The 16,330-nt window shown below is 47.1% G+C and overlaps 1 protein-coding gene across 1 annotated transcript in view; it reads right to left on the reverse strand.

Annotated features, from left to right (window-relative positions):
- Nucleotides 1-16,330, reverse strand: part of LOC138472262 (ATP-dependent RNA helicase DDX19B) — an 857,647-nt gene that overhangs the window by 157,939 nt on the left and 683,378 nt on the right. Inside the window, exons 10-11 of the mRNA XM_069610370.1 lie at nt 11,621-11,858; nt 11,317-11,479 (exon numbers count right to left, since the gene is read on the reverse strand). Of these exons, the coding sequence (XP_069466471.1) occupies nt 11,317-11,479; nt 11,621-11,858 (401 nt within the window). The remainder of the gene's footprint in view (nt 1-11,316; nt 11,480-11,620; nt 11,859-16,330) is intronic.

A 16,330-nucleotide genomic window follows, 5' to 3' on the forward strand; every position in this document is an offset into this window, starting at 1 on the left:
GTCTCTGCTTAGAGCATCCGCTAGAGAATTGGGATCCCCTGGAACATGTTGCAATGACAGGAAGATGTCCCGTCTGAGTGCCCATTTGCAAATTTTCTGGGCAAGCTTGGACAGATTTTGCGAACTAGTCCCTCCTTGCTTGTTCAGGTAAAACATGGCTGTAGTGCTGTCCGTCCGGATTTGCACTGACAGATGTAGCAGGTAGGGCTTGAACGCTTGAAGCGCTCTGAATACTGCCAGAAGCTCTAGCAGGTTGATGTGATTCTTGGCCACTGAGTGAGACCAGACAGAGACCCTGAGCCGTGTGGTGGAGATGGTGAGCTCCCCACCCTGTCAGGCATGCATCGGTTGTGACTACCGCCTGTATCTCGGGATCGTAAAAGGGTTTCCCCTTGGACAGATTTTCTCTTGTCCCCCAGTTTAGGCTTTGTACAAGTGTTGGCGAAACTACCACTAGATCCTCCCACTGACCACTTGCCTGAGACCACTGTTTCGCCAACCACTCCTGCACGGGACGCATGCGCACGTCGGGGACCAGGTAAATACATGACGCCATCATTGCTTTGCATACCGTTATCTGGCGACCGGACTGATATTGCGGAATTTGCAGCAGTATATTCCGAATTCTTTCCTCGGAAGGCAAGGTCAACCCCTCTTGAGTGTCTATGATAGCTCCTAGGAACTGTTTGGAAGTGCTTGGCACCAGACTTGACTTTTTCTCATTTATTGAGAAGCCCAATTCGAAGGAGGTTGATTGTCCTTTGAATGTTTGTTCTGCAAATTACTGGGGTCTCCCCCGTGATGAGCCAATCGTCCAGGTAAGGGTACACCGGGATTGCCTCCCTGCGTAGGTGTGCTGCCGCCACCGCCAGTACCTTGGTGAATACCCTTGGAGCCGAAGCTATCCCGAAGGGCAGCTTCGGGATAGCTTGAACTGGTAGTGCTGACTGTCCACCTTGAAGTGCAAGTACTTTCTGTACGCTGGGAACATGGGAACATGGAAATATGAAAAGAGGCATCTTTCATGTCCAATGTTGCCATGTAATCCCCTTTTTTAGGAGGGGGATTACCTCTTGGAGAGAAGTCATGCAAAATGTTTGGGGCTTGACATACTTGTTTGCAGGCCGTAAGTCCAATACTGGGCGCATTGTCAAATTGTCAAAGGAAGTAAGTTGAATAAATACCCTTGTTTACCTTGTGTCCCGGGACGAGTTCTAAGGCGTCCTTTGCTAACAGATTGACGATCTCCTCGAGGAGGATCTTCTGGTGTTCCAAAGAATGTATTCTTTGTCGTGGAGGATGGTTCCGGGGACGCTCTAACAGTTCTATGCAGTACCCCGTGGATACTGTGGACAGCACCCATCTGTCTGATGTGATCCCTTCCCAAACTTGGGTGAAGTTGGAAATGCGTCCCCCTACTGGGGTTGCGTAAGAAGAGACCCTGAATGGAGCGTCACTGTTTTGGGGGAGACGTGCCGCCTCCTTTACTGGGACTGCCTCTACCCTTACCACGTCCTCTTTTATTACCCCTGCCGTAACCCTGGGTAGATTGTTGGTTATTGTTCCACGGTGTACCCTGCCCCTGGGAATAGTTAGATCCTCTGGGAATTTTGGCCGCGTGGGCGACGAAAATTGCCATTCCCTCTTTGATTAGGGGGTTTGTTGGTTAGTTGGCCTAGGGATTTGAGTGTCTCATATTCGTCTCTGGCATTTTTCAGCGCGTCCTCGACCGCCTTACCAAACAGATCCGGCTCCGCTGGTTTATCTAACAAAGATGCTTGGGTTTCAGCCTTGAATCCAGACTGCCGTAACCAAGCGTGTCTCTTGATAACAGTTCCTTCTGCTATCAATCTGCCGGCGTTATCCGCGGCATCAAATGTTGCTTTTAAAATGCAACCGGACACGGCTCTTCCCTCCGCCGCAACTCCTGCCAACTGGCTCTTTAAGGGTTCTGGGGCGGAGTCTATGAGTGCCGCGACTTCTTCCCACTGATGGCAGTTGTAGCTGGCCAACAGGGTGGTGGAGTTGGCAATCCTTGCCTGGTAGGCGGAAGTGGAGGCTACTTTCCTGCCCAAACCATACAGTTTCTTGCTCTCCTTGTCGGGAGGAGCTTCGGACGATGACAAGGGTGTTGCAGCCCTCTTACAGGTGTTAGTAACAACCAGGGAGTCTGGTTTCAGATGCCACCTTATATACAGTGGGTCTGATTGGGCTGCCCTGAAAAGTTTCTCAATCCTGGGGTTCACTGCCCTGGTGAGGTTAGGATTTCAAAGTGAAGGGTCTATTCTCCTCTGAATAGACTTAAGGATAGGGATGGCCTGAGCAACAGGCCTCCCTTCTCCCACTAAGTCTTCTGCGAAGTCCCTCTCATCTTGAGCACCCTGTGTGTCAATGTGGAAATGTTCTGCCACTCGGGACAGAACTTCATTCAGGAGAGGTTGATTGTCGACAGGGGAGTCGGTAATCGGGGGTTCTTTCTCTACCGGGGAATCTACTCTGTAGGTCTCAGGGTCCTCCTCTTCCTGGTCCTCATCATCCCCATAGTAGCCCGTACCCGTTTGCTCTTCCAACATGCCCAAATCTGGATCCTCACAAAAGGATGTATCCCCTTGATATTGGGAGTAGGGCTGTATATAGAAGGGGTCCGAAGACCGTGTTGGGGCTTCAAACCGGGACTTCTTACTTGGAGGTATTGGATCCTTAGAGCCTGAGGGTGCTGACCCATCGGGAGTATAGGAGAGAAAGTGTTCAGGGTTTTTTGTGTAAGAATCTGCCAATGAAGACATCCTTGACATAACCCTGTCTATGTCATCACTACACCATTCTCTAGAACTGGGAATTATCTTTTCTGGGGCTTTCTCCACCTTATCCTGACTAGACTTACTGGTTTTAGCAGGTGTCCTTGGGATAACAGAGGACTGGGACTTGTATGTCTGTTTATGTGGAGTGGGAAGTTTGAGGTGTGAGGAGGCTGAGACTGCTTCCTCTGTTTTCCCCCCTCCCCGTGGGCGGAAGAGTGTTTTCCCTGTTTTTTCGCCCCTCCGGAGCCTTCCAACGCCTGGCGTCGAGGTTCGGGGGTAGTGTCCCTATCTTTAGAACGTGGAGGTAGGGACTCGGGAGCCGCCGTTACGCGGTCTGCGGGCACCGACTCCTGGAGTGCGGTCTGGGGATGGAAGTTGGCTTAGTCTTCAGACGATCGAACTTCCGTTACCTTGGGGAGCGAGGCACTCTTGGCAATAGTGGATGATTGCCTGGAGTCATGCGGCGATCTAGAACGCCCAGAGGACACCGATTCGGACCGTTCTCTATATGCCTCTTTCCGAGAACTCGACGTGCGCGTCGAGTCTCGGTTGGACTTCATGTGCTTTGTGGAAGTGCTGTGGGTAGCGCTTGTGTTGCCGGGGGTCTTCCCCATAGCCGCCCTGCCGGACAACCTTCCGAGATTGGGGACTTGCGCTCGGCTGTCTCTTGATGCCACGTTGCCCTCGCCGTCTGAAACCATGGCGTTGCTGCCATGAGGGGCGTCACGGTATTGGTTTTTTGACGGTATGATAACCTTCCAATGAAAATACGGTATACCGTGGTTATCGCAGTAGAGCACACACATGCTTAAAAATTTACTTAAATTTTATATTGCTAGAAAAAGTCATCCAAATGTAGTTTGGTAATCCAGTTTAACTGTCATATAAAATACAACCTTTGCAGAAGTTTATATACCTATCACAGGAGGACGAGGCTCTGCAGAACAATGCAGCGTGCACTAGTACCCATTACTGATGCACTTTCGTTGTGTCTGCCCTGTTCAGTGCTTGTTCAGTGATTTGCTGTGCTCCTTCAACAAAGTTTAACATATAATAAATGGCATATTTTCTCACAATGCTGTGCAGTGAGAGCACTCAATGGGATTACAGTACCTGTCTTGTTCAGTCATTGCTAAGGGAGCTGATATGACTTAACCGACCCGTCTTTAAATGTTTTTTGGGAGCCACAGTTTTGGCATGCTCTCAAGGGTGTGTCAGTAAATTACAAGCAGCTTTTTTTCATACTACATTCTGACTGACACCCTAATTGGTCTGAATCCACCACGCTTAAAGTTGCAAAAATAAAGTTATCAGATAAACGCAATCCCACATCTTTTGCTAAGGCTGCCTTCATTTATTTGCGCATGTGTAAATTGTGCAGTACACCGCTCTCACAGACCTGTTCTCTTCTTATCAACAGGCTCTGAACCACCAATGCAACAAAAGTACTCTCTCTGCGAGGTTAAGTTCTGGCGTTTGGCAATGAGGCGTGTAATTCAATTTCAGACACTGGTGATAGCACTCTGAATTGGAGCTTTCTTCCTGGCAATCGCTCTATTATCTCGAAGTGGGTCAGTGTAGTGAACATGCAGAACCAGATCCATTGGTGACAAATTTTGATTTTCACTACGGGAGCAGTAATCCCCCTGCCCTGAATACAAGCAAGAAAGCCAACAAATTGAGGGAGCCTGACCCCTACCCAGTGGCGTCATTAGGGTTGGTGTCATCCCCCCAGGAGTGACACCATGAGTTAATGCAATCTAGTGATGCCACTGAAGGTACTTGGTATATTATAAACTAAAACTGCAGGTTCTGCCTGGTTGTTTCCCTTCATCCCACATTTGCTTTTTATTTCATAGCATTTTCACGTTGCTTCTAAAACTATTGTATGCGTGCCAATGCATCTCATTTGTGTGTATTTTAAAACATCATTTATTTCAACTGTTTAATTACTTGAAGACAAAAAGAACTCGTTCTTATTGCTATGCAGGCATAGCCGTTCGTGTGCATGTGTGTGTGTTTGTGTGAGTGACAGAATATTTATGCACTGTGTACTGTAAATGTGTGTCTGTGCTCAGTGTTAGACACTACCGGAGAACAGCTGTAGGAGGGTGGGCACTGGGCAGTGGGATTCTTTCTTCCAACCACCCCCCGGGGACCCGCATCCCTACGCTGTGTCACTCTAGAATACATTTCCCTGGAAAGATAGCTCAGTGAATTGCGTGCCCACTGTAGAGGCGCAATTGTAACATGGTCCCAAGAGTTTCGAATCCTATCGGTGCAGAATCTGCCTTTTTGTTCTTCAGTGGTCGTTGAAATGAGGACCCTTGAGTTAGGTTAGCCGAAGTGAAACAAAACATGTGTTTTAGCGCCAAATTACTAGTTTGTGGCGTGTGACTAAATGTCCAATAATATAATCTGGCCCAAAAAAGCCCAGCGCTCCTCTGTAGAGCTGTAATGTATTGCTTTGGGGAACCCCTTCAGCACCGCAGCTCTGCTCATTGCAGCGATCATTCTCGGTTTCTCCCAGCACTCTTAACACGAAAGCCTTACATGGTCAAACAACAGAGAGGCCAAGCCATTTGCACAGGATCACACAATGTTGTTCAAGTGGGGAAGGCAGGATTAGGACCCGGATCTCATGGATCCACATTTAGTAACAATAACATAACCGCTAAAGCACACCTCTTCCTTATCACCTCTTGCATTATGCATATTTCAATTTAATAAAGACTTGCACCCAGTCAGTAAAGAAGGCTCTGGGGGCTATTCCATCCAACCCTGACACTAGCGTGAAAATGGAAAGAATGAAAAAGATAGAGTTACTATATTTTAATGTGCTGGATAATAGTAACGCCTGTTATTTACAGCGCTACGAAGCCACAGTCTACTGTGTAGGTGCTACGTGAAATACAAGGTATTATTGTAAATAAGGCAAACTTCGACCAAGATGAAATGGTCATAATAAAATAAGTGAGATTTTTAATGTGAACGCCGCCGCTTTATTTTCGATAAGCAACCACCTTGTTAAATTCATATATGAATTAAATTTTTTCAGTGGACTTTACACTTACTTGGAATAGGATCAGGGTATCTTTTCCTTCCACCTTTTAGTTGTCAAGTTTAAAATATAGTCCTTCTCGGGTCCTGAGCCTTCGGACCTGCCTGCTCGGGGATGCTGTTGTACTTCAGAACCGTCCTGCAGGAATCCCAGCCCACTTTCTCCAGGCAGCTTTCACTGGTGAATGGGGGCTGCTGGAAAAACGAACCCTTCAATGGGGGTCAAAGCGTTTGTGGGCTGCTGAAAGTGGAGTAGAAGCACACAAGGCTTTCGTCTTTGTGTTTAGATTTATGTCCAAGCACTTTTTGCGTCCGGTTTCAGCGTGCGCTTTGGTTTGTGCCATTTGTCATGCGAGCTGCTAGTGTTATCCCCAGCCTGTATTGTAAATAACTAGTCTGTGGCTACTAGCACCAGTCGTACTGCTGCAGTCAATTTTTCTCCCTCCCAGCCTGGCGAGGTGGGGGTGATCTTTCGAGTGCATAGTGCTAGAAAGCCTAGCTTTCATTGCCCTACCAGTCTGGAAAGTTGGAAACCTACAAGAAGAGGGCATTGGGGAATGGTTGCAAGTACAGGGTGCTGCTTTACGTTGCTCCTGGAATGGGGCAGTTTCTTCCCTTTGTGTCAAAAAAGCAGTCTGAATAAAGATGCTTTTCTTTCAATTGAAGCCCCTAGAATCGGTTGCGATGGAGGTATTTTCGTTTATTTGGAAATTCTGGGTAGTGATGGTCGGTGCTACCTACAACGAGGATGGTTCAACCATGATGTGGCCTGAGGGAGCCTTCTAGACGTGAGTGAGTACAGAAGAGAGAGATATAAAAGGAAGTCTATGTTCCTTCCATCCGAGCGGGGAGGAAGGGTGGGCGCATGTGAATCTAAGCAGATACAACCATCAGAAATGCTTTTACGGTAAGTAATGCATTGTCTTCTGACGTTTGTTAATCTGCTTAGAATCACATGCTGTGCATAGACTAGCGAGCAGTACCCGGAGTTGGCGGTGGGTTATGAGAAGGAACAGTAGAGAAAAGATGTTTTAATACTGCCTGTCCCACCTGGGAGTCAGATCTTGAGTGTGCATCTAGACAGTAGTGTTTTGTAAAGGTGTGCACAGAACTCCAGGTAGCAGCTTTGCAGATGGACTCAAGGGGAACATTTGCAATGAATGCTATGGATGCCCCAGTGCCTCGAGTGGAATGTGCTCTGGGCTTGAAGGGTAGTTCTCTCTTAGCAAGAGTGTAACAGAGAGTGATGCATTGTACAATCCATCTAGATATAGTGGACTTAGAGACTGCATCTCCTTCTCTTCCTGCTGCCACCGAGACAAAGAACTGATTAGTCTTTCTCAGTGATCTGGTTCTTTCCATGTAGAACATGACAGCTCTGCGTACATCTAGTGTATGCAGACTTTTTTCTCCCAAGTTGGAAGGGTTTTGAAAGAACGTTGGTAGTTCTATAGATTGGTTTACATGAAATTTAGAGATGAATTTTGGTGCAAACCTTGGGTGTGTGCGAAGAACCACCTTATCCTTGTGAACTGATACGAAGGGGTCTAATACAGAGAGCCTGTAGTTCACTTACTCTCCTAATGGAGGTGATAGCTATTAGGAAAGCAGTCTTAAGAGTGAGGTATTTAAGAGTTGCCTTGTGCATGGGTTCGAAAGGAGTGCCCATGAGTCTAGAAAGTACCACGTTTAAGTCCCATCCGGGAGCTGGGTTAGCTATTGGGGGGTGTATTCTCTTTACCCCTTCCATGAAGGCCTTTATAACTGGTATCTTCCACCACGACACTTTAAGTTGGGAAGTGGTGTATGCAGAAAGTGCCGCTAGGTGGACTTTAATGGAATTAAACACTAGACCTGAATCCAGTAAATGGGTCAAGTACAGAATAATGTTAGTGGCAGAGCAGTCAACCGGGTTGATGTTCTTACTTCTACACCAGATGACAAATATTTTCCACTTGCTAGAATAGCAGTGGCGAGTATTAGGTTTTCTGGCTTCCCTGAGGATGTCCATACATCTCTGAGGGAGATGTAAATGTCCAAATTCTATGATCTCAGGAGCCAGGCTGCTAAGTTCATGATCTGAGGGCATGGATGCAGTGTCCTGCCCTTGTCTTGTGACAGCATGTTGTACGGGCAAGGAAGTTTGATTGGGGGGGATAGGGACATCTCCATCAAGTGAGCTAACCATGGCTGCCGGGCCCACATTGGGGCCACTAGTATCATGGTCACCTGCTCTTGGTGCATCTTGTGCACCACCTTGTTGAGGAGGGGAGTCGGGGGAAAGGCGTAAACAAATTTCCCTGACCATTGAATCAACAGACCGTTCCCCTTGGACTGGTTCTGGGGGTACCTGGAGGCGTAACTTTGGCATTGTGAGTTCTCCAGGGTTGCGAACAGGTCTATTTCCGGGAAACCCCATTGCGTGAAGACGTTTAAGACGATGTCTTCTTGCAATTGCCATTCGTACTCTTTGGGTAGGGGGAAGTCTCTGCTGAGTTTGTCTGCTAGCAGATTGAGTTCCCCTGGTACATGTTGTGATAGTAGGAACATGTGTTTGAGAGCCCACTTCCATATATTCTGGGACAGCTTGGACAGTCCTGGAGAGTGAGTGCCCCCTTGCTTGTTGAGATAGTACATGGCTGTGGTGCTGTCTGAGGACCATCACTGTCTTTCCTTGTAAGTGTTCCTGAAAGGCTTTCAGTGCTTTGAACACTGCTAATAGTTCCAGCAGGTTTATATGTTTGGAAGCTAAGCTCGGAGTCCACACTCCGTGAGCAGTCTGATGGGATAGGTGAGCCCCCCATCCTGTAAGGGATGCGTCTGTGGTTAGAGTGGCTTCCACTGCGGGTGTGGCAAAAGTTTTCCCTAATAACAGGTTTTCCTTTGTCCACCACCGTAGCGAGAGAACCAAGGCCTGCGAGACCACCACTAGGTCGTCCCATTGTCCGCTGGCCTGACACCACTGGCTGTAGAGCCACTCTTGCATTGGGCGCATGCGCAGGCGCGCGTGAGGTACCAAATAAATACATGACGCCATCATCCCTAGCAAACGCATTGCTTTGCGTACCGTCACCTCTCGACCTGCCACATAATGGGGGATCTGAAACAGCATGTTTTGGACCCTCTTGTTGGAGAGGAAGACGAGGCCATCCTTTGTTCGAATTAGAGCCCCTAGGAATTGTTTGATTTGGCTGGGGTCTAAGCTGGACTTCTTTTCGTTGATGGAGAAGCCCAGTCGGGACAAAAGGTCTACGGTCTTTTGGGTACTGGAGAAGCATGTTTCGTAAGAATCCCCTGTTATGAGCCAGTCGTCGAGGTACGGGTAAACCGGGATGGATAATCTGCGCAGGTGGGCCGCTGCCACTGCCAGCACTTTCGTAAATACCCTTGGTGCAGATGCTATCCCGAAGGGTAGTACTCTGAACTGGTGGTCTTCCTCAAACCTCTCCTCCTCATGTTCTTCCTCTCCACCTAAACACTCATCTTCCTGGAGGTATTGCTCCTCTTCAGTGAGGTCATATGCATCTGTAGAAGGGGGAAACAGCCTAGGAATCTTGACCCTAGGGTCATCCTGGGTCCATTCTCTTGGTCTTTTGGGTGTGGGTGGGTTTTGGCTACCCAAAAACCTCTCCATCTTTTCCATACAAGAATGGAGTCTTTCCATGGTCTCATGGGGAACCCCTGAATAGTCTAAAGGGGGGAAATCAGTGTTGTCACTTTCAAAACGCTTCGAACGCTCCCACAACGTCGACGAAAGGTTTCCGTCGCCCTCAGAAAAGCCCTCCGGTAGTTCAGAAGTGCCTTTAGATGAATGGGGCAGTTCCTGGCTACTCTTGTGCTTTTTCGGCGTTTCTATTTCCTTGGGTGCGGTATTCGACGTCTGTTTCGTCGTCCGCTTGCGTTTGTCCTCGGAAACAATTCTCGCCAGGCTCTCGACGACGAGTTCGTCGGTAGAGGGTTCTGGAGTCGGCGTTGTCTGCGTTAGCGCTGTTTCTCGACGGCCGCTCTATGGAGCGTTACGTCGGGTGTCTTTGAGGTAGCGCCCGTGTTAGATGAAAGCCCAATCGCTGGTCGCGGCTGCGTTTGCGGGTGGGGCTTGAGACCCTTACGGTCTAAGGTCGACGCCGGAGTGCCCTGCGTCCCCTTCGGCGCTGGTGGATCCTTCGTCCTCGAAGAAGAGCCGTGGGTTGTGTGCTTAGGCCTATGGGGTCTGTGTGCGTCCTTGTCGCCGGGGTGTTCATCCCCATAAGCAGGGCGTGAGCCGAGCCTGTCGGGGCCGGGGACGGACGTCGAGGAGCGCGAGCGCTCCTTCTGGGGGTTAATGACTTCCGTAACGGACGTCGAGTTATCACCCTCCTCGTCACTTTCTGTAACAGCGGCGGCGGGTGAGGAAACTGACTTCGACATAGCGTAGTCCGCCCACCTCTTAACTTTCCGTTCTTTAAGGGTTCTTGGTTTTAAGAGCTTACAGGCCGCGCAGCTGTCCTCTTTATGATCGAGGGGCAAGCAACGATTACAGAGCTTGTGTTTATCCTTCCAAGTGTATTTGCCCCTACAGCGTGGGCAAAACTTAAAAGGTGTCCTCTCCATAGCTGAGGCAATAAAAACTGGTGATAACAACCCCAAGGGAAAGATAGGGGAGAAAGAAAGACATTCTCGACGAGAAGAGAAAAGTTCGAACCCCCACTCTCCCTACTGTATGTTGGCCGGCGAGGCCTGGCCACGTGTTCGGCAGCGCCGAAGGATCTCCTCCGTCGAAAACTTGCTCGGCGGAGAAACAGCTTCACAGCTAACGTCGAGGGGAGGGATCTTTTAGCAGTAAGTATATATTCAGGACCGAGGTCCGTAGTACTTGTTTAGCAATGTCTCTCTAGGAGCTCCGCGTAAGGCGACCATAAGCTGGGCGGAAAAAAACAATCTGAGGGACCTCGACGCGTAAGGGATTGTGGGTACAACGCACGTCACTATAGGGATAGTGTTAGACACGCCTTGTCGACGTCCCCTTTTCGACTACGAAAAACAAAATGCAATACTCCGCAGTGACCACTGGATGTCGGACCTATGCACAGCATGTGATTCTAAGCAGATTAACAAACATCAGAAATATATATACACACACACACACACTATATATAGGTCACATCACGCCCCATGACCTCAGTTCCACTCTTTCTCCATGTACTCAGCACCCGAGGAACAAATCTCATTGAACCAAGGTAAAAGCTCTTCCTACTGTAGCATCAAAAACTCTGAATGTGGTATTGGCTGGGTGAGCAATGAGGAATCTGTGGTAGGAGCCATAGATCAGAAGGGACACAGAGGACATTAATACATGGTCATTATGTAAAACAACCTGATAACAGCCTTCAATGAAACGCGAAGATTCAAATGGATATTCAAGGCAACCACTGAAAAACAAACTATTTAAAACCGTAAACAATGTGGCAGGACTTACCTCTTGCGCACACATTTGTTGTCACCAAAACTTTTTCTTTAGCCCCTCGGAAACGTTCAATCACAGCAGCACGCTGCTCCACCATCATCTCACCACTGAGCAAGGCTACCTGGTGTCCTTCATTGACCAGCTCTGCTGCGAGCCACCCAGCTGTCTTGCGGGTCTAATAAAGGAATAAAGTTTTATTCTTCAAGACTTTATTGGCAACCTGATGGAATATTGTTTTGCAGCAGAATACTTATCAACTGACAACACCCCAAACCCCCCCAGACCCCAGCCGCCCCCTTTGACATCAAAGACTCACGTGACAAAAGATCATGGCCTGGGCGATAGTGATGGCCCCATAGATGTTACAGAGTGCCTGCACCTTCTCGTTTCGGTTATTGCAGAGGACATAGTACTGCTTAATGGTGTCAAGTGTTTCCTCCTCTCGCTTCAGTTTGATGATGTTTGGGTCAGGTACCACCTTCTGTGCAAAGCTCCACACAGATTCTTCAAAAGTGGCAGAGAAGAGTAGCATTTGACAGTCACGAGGGAGCATCCTGAGAACAGAGAAGGGCAGGCGGATAAGAAACTCAGAAGTCAAAGCATTCACAATTGCCTCACGAGTTTGGTCTTTTGGCAAATAAGAAATGGTGTTCTGTGTATGTGTAGAATTGAGATGGTGAGTGACGTATGGCTGGCTAGTAACCGGCAACTTAATATTTGCCCTACGGTTACTTCATTCCTTTATCAGCATAATTTTGAAGTGTTCATAAAAGCACATCAAACTATATAAAAAATGGCATACATTCATCCAAATAAAAGGTTTATTAAATCAAAATTATATGCAACAAGCTCCCCAAAATGGTATCCTAATACTCCTCTAAAAAAACGAACACATTTACACATTTTACATCAACAGATTGAAACTATAAAATATTCCAGATACAGTTTCCTAACTCACCAGGCTACCATAATAAACTTTCCAATGGCTAGTACACCACGTTCTAGCTGTGGGACTACACAAGATTGTATTGTATATTTATAGAGCGCACTGGGCCGTTAGGCAACTGGGCGCTTGTGAAAATCTTACATATATATATATATATCTTACATTTCTTATGTTACAGTTACAGGTTAATGTTGCATGAATATCTTACATTTCTTATGTTACAGTTGCAGGCATATCTTACAAGTTACACACCGGATATTGGGATAAATGTACAGTTATTGGTTACAAAAAAGGGGATAGGAGGAGGTTATAGGGAAAGTGGGGGGGGAGAGGGAGGAGGTGTCTAGGAGACCGGTCGTTTTGGTTTGCAAAAAGTAAATATATCAAATAGGACAAAGAGGTTTAAACCACAATTTCCTATGTGCAGGATAGCAAGGACAGAACACAAAAATGTGCTTAATATCTTTAACTATCTCAGGGAGGGTAGGACAAAATGGGTTCAATATAGGTTTGCTCCTCCATTTGGCCATAGGATTGCTAGAGGAGGATCCCCAACCTATAACGCAGTTAACGTTTCCTAGTGAAGCTGGCACAAAATAAATATTTCTCAGGGCCAACAGCAGTTTTTGATCTCAAGTATTTGGTCAAACTGGAAGCTGTCCGGTTTGCAAGGAAACATGTAAAGACCAGTCCAGGACAGCCTCTAGTTTTGAAATAAATGTTAATGTTAGGGATATTCCAGAATTGGGACAATCCACATTTAAAATGGGAGTTTTAATGTAAAAAAAATGAAGGGGTTGACCGCACTTCAGACACCACGACGTAGCCAATGTATATTTAACCAGTTCTGGAGATTGCCGTACATGAATCCAGTAAAGCAATAGCTGAAGTCCATGACTTTGATTCCCAGTTGAAGCTTTAACTAGACTATTGCTGTGCTCTTAAAAATGAATGAACATCCACAAATCTTGCCTTCTGCTTTTGAAAGTACCGTAGTATCAGCAGCTCTCCGGAGCTCTGCACTATGCTTTTCCACTGGGCCCTTGCCTCTAAAGCAGAGTGCAAAACTACAAACCAAAAGTCTGATTACTTCTGAGGGCTTGGTGTGTTAAAAGGGAACACAAACATCCTTTCTCTTCTCACAAAGGGACCCACAACTCCTGTTCATTTGCATGACAATCGTTGTAGCCTTTTGACCAAGGCCTTGTTTTCAATTTCAGGGAGATTTGTAACTCGTGGCCCATTATTTACTAAACTGAATGACAGCCCCAAAGGATGAGGTTAATGCGGGACACAGTTATGCACCACAAACAATGCCACACAGCACCACCTTCTTCCGTTGCTTTTCCTTACTAGGAAGATTCCATTGGACATAATTCAAAGCTAGAATGTGATCTCCAATGTTCAAATTACTGATAAGCTCCAGGCATTGTTGCAAACACTTATGGGTTGGAAAATAGCTTTAAGGTGTGACTGCCCGAATCCTGAGGCTGTCTCTATGGCACTCCAATCTAAATTTGCTTGTGGCAAGAGCCTGGCACTGTAGAAGGAACCTGCGAGATTCAGTGATGAGGCAGTGGAGCATGGCTTCTGGTCTGCTCCCACCCCAAAAGAGATACCTACATCAGTGTGCAGGCAACACACTTGCATCACTACTGGATACTCAAATCACAGGGCCCCCCCCTGCTCAGGGGATACCCGTCAGGTGTAGTCCTCCAGTCTCATGCAACAGGATACATTCCAATCAACTAGTGCTCAATGATTGCCTAACCCTCTTCTCTAAAAAAAAATATTCTAGTTCTCTCCCAGAAGTAAAAGTTATAAACCCAAAATACTAGTTCCCCATAGTTGATGTCCACCTTTTCATGACCTAATATATGCAAGGGTCCTGCAACACCTTAAATAGCAATGCCAAAACATCTGTCCTATTTAAAAGGAAATGCCTACTAAGCACTTATATTGCAGAAACGGAGGTAACCATCAACAAGAAAACAAGTGCCTTCTTTCTCTTGCCATTAGGTGTTCCTCTACAATTTGAATTCATGTGTTACACAAGTCGCCACCACTGCCGCTTCATATGCACCATGAAGATCTGCATTTTTTGGAGAGCTTTTCACAGGTTTTAGGGCAGAATTCATTAAATGTTGTTTTTGCATTCTTCCCCTCTTTTGGTGGTCAGAGGGACTTCTGCTGAAGCCCACCTGCCACTATACCCCTTTTTCATTCCCTGGAATATATGGCCTTAGGTACCTGTAATTGCAAAATGTCAAGGGGAGCTGAAGATCTTCTTGCACAATGTTTTTAGAAATGTTGGTAGAAAAGTAGAACACTTGAAGGGCCACAAGCTGGGAGGCTTGTGAAGGGCAAAGCTTTAGCAAATTTGCAAGGTAAAGGAGAGGTCTCAACTGAGAACTAGTAAGGCTACACAACAAGAGTCGAGTTCTTAGACTTAACAGTACCTCTGGTTAGAAGAAATGGTTCCAGCTGGCTTCTGTTCCTGTACAGCTCTGCAGATCCTGTTGTTCCTGAGCCTCAGTCGGGGGGACAAGAGGGAGGATATCTGGGGACTCCTGCTCTGCAATGGGAAGGTCAGCGGCAGCAATGGGCAAACTTCAATTCAGCAGTCCTTCTGTGTTTCAGCTCCTCGCGCCTGACAGCAAATAGCAACACTGCTGTTCTCGGATATCACTTCAGACTTTCCTCGGATCTGGGATCCAGCACTCTGTTGAGGTGGCTCAGGCTTGGTCAGTCCTGTATAAGGGAAGTCCGGATGATCTTCCTAGCGCTCGGGTCCGACTTAAAACCAACGCACACAATCTGGTGTTCCTCTCCCTGGCACTTCGGTTGCAGCAGCAGAAATACAACCAGCTTCGAGAGGATGTCCAGACCGGCCTACTTTGGAGTGGATTGGTCCCACCAACTCAAAAGGGAGAAGTCGTCCTTGCAGGGATTCTCTAGTCGAGGCGAATTCGGAGCTTCAGCACAACAGCAGGGCTTCACTGGGCAAACCAACTGTCCAGGAGTTGCCGCAGGCGTCTCTTCCAACTACTTCTTTGTATTTCTTCGTCTAGTGGTCGACTCTGCCTTCCAAGCAAAAAAGCCTCACCTTTTATGCAGGTTTCTCCCATTCATTCCAGCCTCGCTGTCATACACCAGGGTGGCTGTCCTTGCCAGACAGCCAGCCCGCCCGCCAATCACCTTTGTGTGCATTCCTATAACCAAGGGGATTAAGCACAAGGAGTTTCAGGCACCTCCCTCACTTTCTGCCCCTGCCAGACATACTGAAGCCAGAGGCGGGTTTGACTTGTGAAGTCCGCCAAAGACAAAAACGAACAAAGGGACCAATTCTGGTTTGGCGCACAGAGTAAATCTCAAGAAGGACCTTTCCGACAAGAAATGGCGAAAAAAAGACGGCCGGGGCCATTTTGATGAAATGGGCATCCATGGGTGCCTTACCATGGCTGCGAACGCAGCCTGCAGTAAAATCACACAATGGTAGTAAAAAGTAAACCACTGCCACCAGCCATTAATTGTAGAAAGGGTAGCAAAAATGTTACATGCGAAACTAGACAAAGGGGATACTAAGTAAACCCTCCAGCACTCTATTGTAAGATAGTGTGTGCTGGGTTTAGAAAGTTACAAATGTAAAGTCAATTTCACTTTACTGCTCTGGGAAACAGTTTATCCCAGAGAAAGTATTTTGAACTGTTGGGAAATTTAAGACTACCCTGTACCACTGCACTGAAGGTGCAGTGTGACATGTAAAGATGATGCCTATGGAATTTGTCAGACTCCAAAGTCAAAAGAAACATAATAAATCACATTAAAATTACAAGAGATAAAAAGTCCTAAAGTCCAGCAAAAGAGCTGGGGGTCTCTAAGGTAGAAGGGAATTAACACATTTCTGAAAATACTCCCTCACAAAGGATTGAACCTGCTCATTGCTTTACTGTTATGTTTGTCGTCGCCACTGCAGTATTTAGTAACGTACTGGCACTTGGTTTTGGGGTTGGGTAGTATTTGTTAACTGTTTTAAGTTTGTTGGGCTCTATGGTTGACATGTAATGGTGGTAATATTTT

The sequence above is a fragment of the Ambystoma mexicanum genome, chromosome 8 (assembly GCF_040938575.1).
Source record: "Ambystoma mexicanum isolate Mex_15411 chromosome 8, UKY_AmexF1_1, whole genome shotgun sequence".
NCBI lineage: Eukaryota > Metazoa > Chordata > Amphibia > Caudata > Ambystomatidae > Ambystoma > Ambystoma mexicanum.